At 42.4% G+C, this 6511-nt stretch overlaps 1 protein-coding gene across 1 annotated transcript in view; it reads left to right on the top strand.

Annotated features, from left to right (window-relative positions):
* The window catches only part of MAEA (macrophage erythroblast attacher, E3 ubiquitin ligase), a 93835-nt gene extending 90755 nt beyond the window's left edge, over positions 1 to 3080 (top strand). Inside the window, exons 8-9 of the mRNA XM_088461641.1 lie at positions 1520 to 1715; positions 2266 to 3080. Coding sequence (XP_088317767.1) covers positions 1520 to 1715; positions 2266 to 2361 — 292 coding nt within the window. The 3' untranslated portion in view covers positions 2362 to 3080. The remainder of the gene's footprint in view (positions 1 to 1519; positions 1716 to 2265) is intronic.
* The last annotated feature ends 3431 nt before the right edge of the window (positions 3081 to 6511 follow it).

Genomic DNA, 6511 nt, shown 5'->3' with positions numbered 1-6511 from the left:
CTCTCTCTCTCTGTCTGACTTTCGCTTTCTCCCTCTCTCTCTGTCTGACTTTCGCTTTCTCCCTCTCTCTCTCTCTCTGACTTTTGCTTTCTCTCTCTCTCTCTCTCTCTCTCTCTCTCTCTCTCTCTCTCTCTGACTTTCGCTTTCTCCCTCCCTCTCTCTCTCTGACTTTCGCTTTCTCCCTCTCTCTCCCTCTCTCTCTCTCTGACTTTCGCTTTCTCTCTCTCTCTCTCTCTCTGACTTTCGCTCTCTCTCTCTCTCTGACTTTCGCTTTCTCCCTCTCTCTCTCTCTCTCTCTGACTTTCGCTTTCTCTCTCTCTCTGACTTTCGCGCTTTCTTTGACTTTCGCTTTCTCTCTGACTTTCTCTCTCTTTGACTTTCGCTCTCTCTTTGACTTTCGCTCTCTCTCTTTGACTTTCGCTCTCTCTCTTTGACTTTCGCTTTCTCTCTCTTTGACTTTCGCTTTCTCTCTCTCTTTGACTTACGCTTTCTCTCTGACTTTCTCTCTCTCTCTCTGACTTTCTCTCTCTCTCTCTGACTTTCGCTTTCTCTCTCTCTCTGACTTTCGCTTTCTCTCTCTCTTTGACTTTCGCTTTCTCTCTGACTTTCTCTCTCTCTCTGACTTTCTCTCTCTCTCTGACTTTCGCTTTCTCTCTCTCTTTGACTTACGCTTTCTCTCTGACTTTCTCTCTCTCTCTCTGACTTTCGCTTTCTCTCTCTCTTTGACTTACGCTTTCTCTCTGACTTTCTCTCTCTCTCTCTGACTTTCGCTTTCTCTCTCTCTCTGACTTTCGCTTTCTCTCTGACTTTCGCTTTCTCTCTGACTTTCGCTTTCTCTCTGACTTTCGCTCTCTCTCTCTGACTTTCGCTCTCTCTCTCTGACTTTCGCTCTCTCTCTCTGACTTTCGCTCTTTCTGACTTTCGCTCTCTCTCTCTGACTTTCGCTCTTTCTGACTTTCTCTCTCTCTTTGACTTTCTCTCTCTTGACTTTCTCTCTCTTGACTTTCTCTCTCTTGACTTTCTCTCTCTGACTTTCGCTCTCTCTCTCTGACTTTCGCTCTCTCTCTCTGACTTTCGTTCTCTCTCTCTGACTTTCGCTCTCTCTCTCTCTCTCTCTGACTTTCGCTTTCTCTCTTTGACTTTCTCTCTCTTTGACTTTCTCTCTCTTTGACTTTCTCTCTCTCTTTGACTTTCTCTCTCTTGACTTTCTCTCTCTCTCTCTCTCTCTCTTGACTTTCTCTCTCTCTCTCTCTCTCTCTGACTTTCGCTCTCTCTCTCTCTCTCTCTGACTTTCGCTCTCTCTCTCTCTCTCTCTGACTTTCGCTCTCTCTCTCTCTCTCTCTGACTTTCGCTCTCTCTCTCTCTCTGACTTTCGCTCTCTCTGACTTTCGCTCTCTCTCTCTCTCTGACTTTCGCTCTCTCTCACTTCTTCCTTTCTGTCATCCGTTTACTTTCTCCATTTTATCTTTCGTCCTTCCTTGCTCTGAAAATGACATCATCCTTGACCAATCTGCTACAGACAGTGCTACAAAGAGGACGGGACTTCCAAAAACCCTGACTGTCCAGTATGCAGCAAGTCCCTGAATAAACTAGCTCAGCCGCTTCCAATGGCACACTGTGCCAACTCCAGGCTAGTCTGCAAGATTTCAGGAGACGTTATGAATGAAAACAACCCTCCCATGATGCTGCCTAATGGATATGTGTATGGGTACAATGTGAGTACCTCTTGTTCCATTGTATGTAACCGTACCGCCTAGTTAAATGGAACTATGTAAGGCGTACATTATCGGAAAAAGTTACAGTAATTTACTATTGAATGCCATGATTTCCTCCAAAACAAAGAAAAAGTATTTATTAGTAAAAGAATGTTGGCAACAAAGGGATGTCTGTTAAATTGCAGGTCGCTATTTTCGAAGTAAATTAAGAAAACAACGTTGCTTTAAAAGCTGTTTTTTTTTATTTTTTTTTAAAGCTTTTGTTAAATTCTTGTGTTGTCCGTGTCGCTCATCTTACGCTACAGAGGGGGGAAAAAAATATAAATGTTTTATTCATTCTTGTAACTTTTACTGCTTTGATAAACAGGAATGGAGTTTCAGCTTTTTGTTTTTAATTTTAAGTAAAATATGTAATTTATTTGTGAATTACATTTTTGGGTCTAATGTTTTTTTTTTTTTTTTTTTTTACCCCATATTTATGGTATAATCCTGATTGTTAGACCACATTATTTCTGCAGTGTATTTACATTTTTTTTTTCTTTTAATCCAGTCTCTTCTGTCTATACGCCAAGAGGACAAAGTAATCTGTCCAAGAACCAAAGAAGTCTTCAACTTCTCCCAAGCCGAGAAGGTCTACATCATGTAGACCTGATCCCTGACGTGCCTCCAAACACTGCTGACGCCAAGACAGAGGGAGGCTGTTCAGCAGCATCACACACACAACTGGCAGATAGGGGCTTCCGTCCGGTTCAGTGGTTGCATATATTGTCATTTTGCGACCAAAGATTATAAACAAGCAACAACAGTACTCACAAAGTTACACCTTTTAAAGTGCAAAAACAAAACAACACACAATTTGTACTTGATGAAAATAAATCATTTTTGATTGTAAGCATTTTTTTTGTAACGTTAGTCAAGACTGATGCTTCTGAAGACTTCACATGTCTAAGATTTATTTACTTTCTAGCCCTTTACTACTACACGAACGCGCAGCGAGTAGTCAGCCTACAAGGGTTTCATTAGTTCTATGTTAGGGATCATATCAGTATTGCTGCCTTACGCCTAGCTTCCAGAATGTACTCACACGGAAACACACATCACAGCCCCTCCTGTGTTGGATCTCTACAGTCCCCCAGGGAGTGATCCGACTCTTTGATATGTTTTAAAAGCTAACCATGAGCCATGAGGAAAAGCCACGGTTCTGTTATAGTAGCGCAGGATTCATCTTCATAAATACTCGAGCAACAACGAACATTTTAGCCCTTTACAGTCTTTAGGAAACAGTGCTGTAGAAATTTGTATTTAGTGCTTATTTTTGCATGTCGGTGTTAATTAGCTAATAAAACAAAAATTGTAAATTTGAAACAAGTTTTTTTTTATTTTTTTTTATTTTATTCTTTTTAATTGTGTGCAAGTGAGATATAGGAGGCAAAAAAAAAAGCTTATATGAATCTGGTGCTTTGCCAAGTTTTTAATTGCAGTTTGTGCAGAATACCACATTAAATTGTAATTCTGCAAAAAAAAAAAAAAAAAATTCCTGCCTGGTTCACAAGATTTACTGCATCATGTCCACAGGCGCCAGACTAAAGATGGCAAGTGGGTCATTTGGTTTGAATTACAGTAGGAAGCCCTGGCACTATGAGGTATTAAAACTAAAAAAAAAAAATTGTATTGTTTAAATAGTGGATTTTTTTCGAAATGATGTCGTGCGTATTGGTGGCAGCTTCCGTGGTTTAATCATCGAAGTTAAGGCTGTGGCTGTCTTTCTTTTTATATATAACTCTCACCCTATAACATTCGGTCCTAAGTGTCCAATTCTACCCAAGTTATGGAGATTTTTTTTTTTTTTAAATTGCAAGGTTTCCCATTAGACCACAATAGCAATACATTCCGGGTTACAAAGTCCTAACTTGTTGCCACATTTGAAATCCCATTCTGTTCCTACTTTTATCATCTATATTTCAGGTGCAGCAATCTTGTGTAAATAATTGATGTTAAAGTAGAACCAAAGGCTGTAATTGATCTTTGAGTTGAGTTGAGATACTCCATCACACTTTACTTTAAATTAAATGTCTTTCACCAATAAACATCCACATCACAAAATGTCATATTAATATACTCACTACAAAGATTTCCGTAAAGGACAGAAAGCTAAATGGCAACTTAGCTTTAGATACATTAATGTCTTTTAGTGGGGTTATTGCCTTTTACCTAACTTAACCAATGTTGCTGCAATTGGTAACTCTGTGGCACCCTGGAGCATTGTGTCTGAGGGTATGAAAACTTTTACAGCAGACCCCCTGCTACACCTGTATAGACATTCCATTATGCTGCCAGTACCAGCAACAAAATAACTTACCTTATAGCGCCACCTCCTGGATAACAGAGTTACTGGACAATCCAAGCAGTTTTCCACATTTTCATTTTCAAACTTTTGCGAAAAACCCCACCAAATGCTTTGACTGCCTAAAGCAGGGGTTCCCAACCACGGTCCTCAAGGCGCACTAGCAGTGCAGGTTTTTAGGATAACCACGCTTGAGCACAAGTGACTTAATTAGTACCTCAGTTATTTTGATTTAACCACCTGTACTCAAGCATGGATATCACTAAAATCAGGACTGTTAGTGTGCCTTGAGGACTGAGGTTGGGAATCACTGGTCTAAAGCATATTCAATTTATAACATGGATTTGGTTACATGGGGTAGACAACAAAAAAAAATCTGAATATAACCCTTTTCCTAAGTTCTGTTGATCTTTTGCCGCAGATTCTGAAGGGTAGAACATAGTGCCTGATGCAAAGAAGGATGCCAATCATGTCACTGCTGAGTCTTCGGACGCAGCGGAACTGAGAAGATATGCAAATGTCTCAGCCGCCGTCTTTTGAACATAGACGCCCACGGCTGGCTTCTCCTGTCCGGCAACTTGCGTACAAAGGGCCTTCTTCAGAGATGGACGGATTTGCAGAGCCGCACACAAGCATCTGTGCAATTCTGTCCATCACAGATACAAATGCAGAAGGTGGTGTCGGTCACAACCATTGGATGCGATGGTTGCTCCATTGGTCAAGTTGTGGGAGCTGAAGCTTCCCGCGGCCTGACTGGGTGCTGGTCTCTGAAGAGGCCAGGAAACTGCATCCACCAACGCGGATCCTGGCCTCACCCCTCCCGTAAATGGGGACGCCGCCGCTGTTTCCAGGAACGGTGACCAGGCACGCCCCCCAAACGCCACAGCATGGGAATGATGTGGCTTACGGGGGCGGGGGGTTTCTGCAAGCGAGATTGCAGGACCCGTTCTGAACATTCGCAGATGCCTCAACATCGTAGATGTACGTTAATCATCAGATTAACGTACATCTCTGAATTAGGCCCAAAGACGCCCCATCAGACAAACTTCCGTCGCTCCATCAAACCCCTTATCACCAACACTCGCCCTTGGCAATTCAACCCTTGTGTATCATGTGAGTCTCTGACAAAGGGCCGGGCTTCGGGACTGATCAGCGCCAGGAACAGGGGGCTCTCTATGCAGATGGAACAAGGCCGCACTCAATATAATCAGAAGATTTGGGTGACCTGCAGGGTTGATTGTTCATTGTTGACCGTACAAATTGGTGTGGTGACCGGTGGACCTGCTTCAGGCCCCCTTCTTGTTTGCAGCAATGTCCAGGAGTGCTGCAGGCTCTTTACTAAGCTCAGCAAGTACGCAACCATGGGGTGTATAAGCACAAAAGTCTGATGCTGCATCTTAGGGTGCAGCACTCGGATCTGCAATGCAGTCAGGGGGTGTCTGTTTACTCTAGGCGCCTGCTGCTGCATTTGCATGACAGTTGTACGGTATTGCACAGCCATTCCTTGCGGCTCTGCAATACTGCACACCTCTGCATCAGGTCCAAGGTACAGCAACCTTGGTACGCCCTGAAATTTTCAGATGCTTTGACATTCATTGACACACTGTTAGTGGGCATAAAAGGCCTTATATCTGAGATGTTGCAGTTGCTCCTGAGCAAAGTGATGATGATGGCAGGTTTTCCATCTCTGCCCCAATGAGAGACGGATGTGGGCAAAATGATGGCTAAAGCAGTCTATGGTGAGATATTTATATGGAATGCTTCTACCTGCAGCACATAAATTAGCACTAATACATATATGTGTGTACTACAGAATCTAGTATACTCATGGCAGTCGCCACGCAGCTGAGATTCACCCTTATGCCAAAAATGTTAAAGGAATATGGACCCACCTAAATCATTAATGAAAAACCTCTAAATATGCCCCATCCACAAGATTGATTGGTGTGCTATATAAATGTTCTCTACATTGGAAGGTGTTACATTTATTTGGAACAGGTTGCGTTTGCCTTTTAAAACTGCTGCATTAAATCGCAGCTATCTCGTTGAATTGGCGCCGGTGACCGCAAATTGCAGGCAATTATATTTGGACCTTAGTCTGGAGGCTTCACAAATCGTAGCTGCAACCTTACATTTGCTCTTTCTAGTGGACCATTTTATCACAGAGCAGATTATATCCCATGTTCTACTCCGTTATTATGACTTTTGTGATAAGTAGATCTAGTTGTTTTCTGCCTGTTTTATATCATTACTGGTCCTTCCGAGTCTCTTCCTGTATGATTGAGAACTCCAATGTACCTACACAATCTATGCTGTTACACGCTAGATCAGGGGTCAGGGAACTTTTTTACCTTTTACCCCAAAATATATTTAGATACGCCGATGTTACCCCCTTCATTTGAAAGGAAGGAAATCATATAGTAGTGCCCCCATATAATGCCCCTGTAGCAGT

The sequence above is a fragment of the Taudactylus pleione genome, unplaced genomic scaffold, assembly GCF_031769625.1.
Source record: "Taudactylus pleione unplaced genomic scaffold, aTauple2 ptg001084l, whole genome shotgun sequence".
NCBI lineage: Eukaryota > Metazoa > Chordata > Amphibia > Anura > Myobatrachidae > Taudactylus > Taudactylus pleione.
This window is presented reverse-complemented; position numbering and strand designations above follow the sequence as displayed.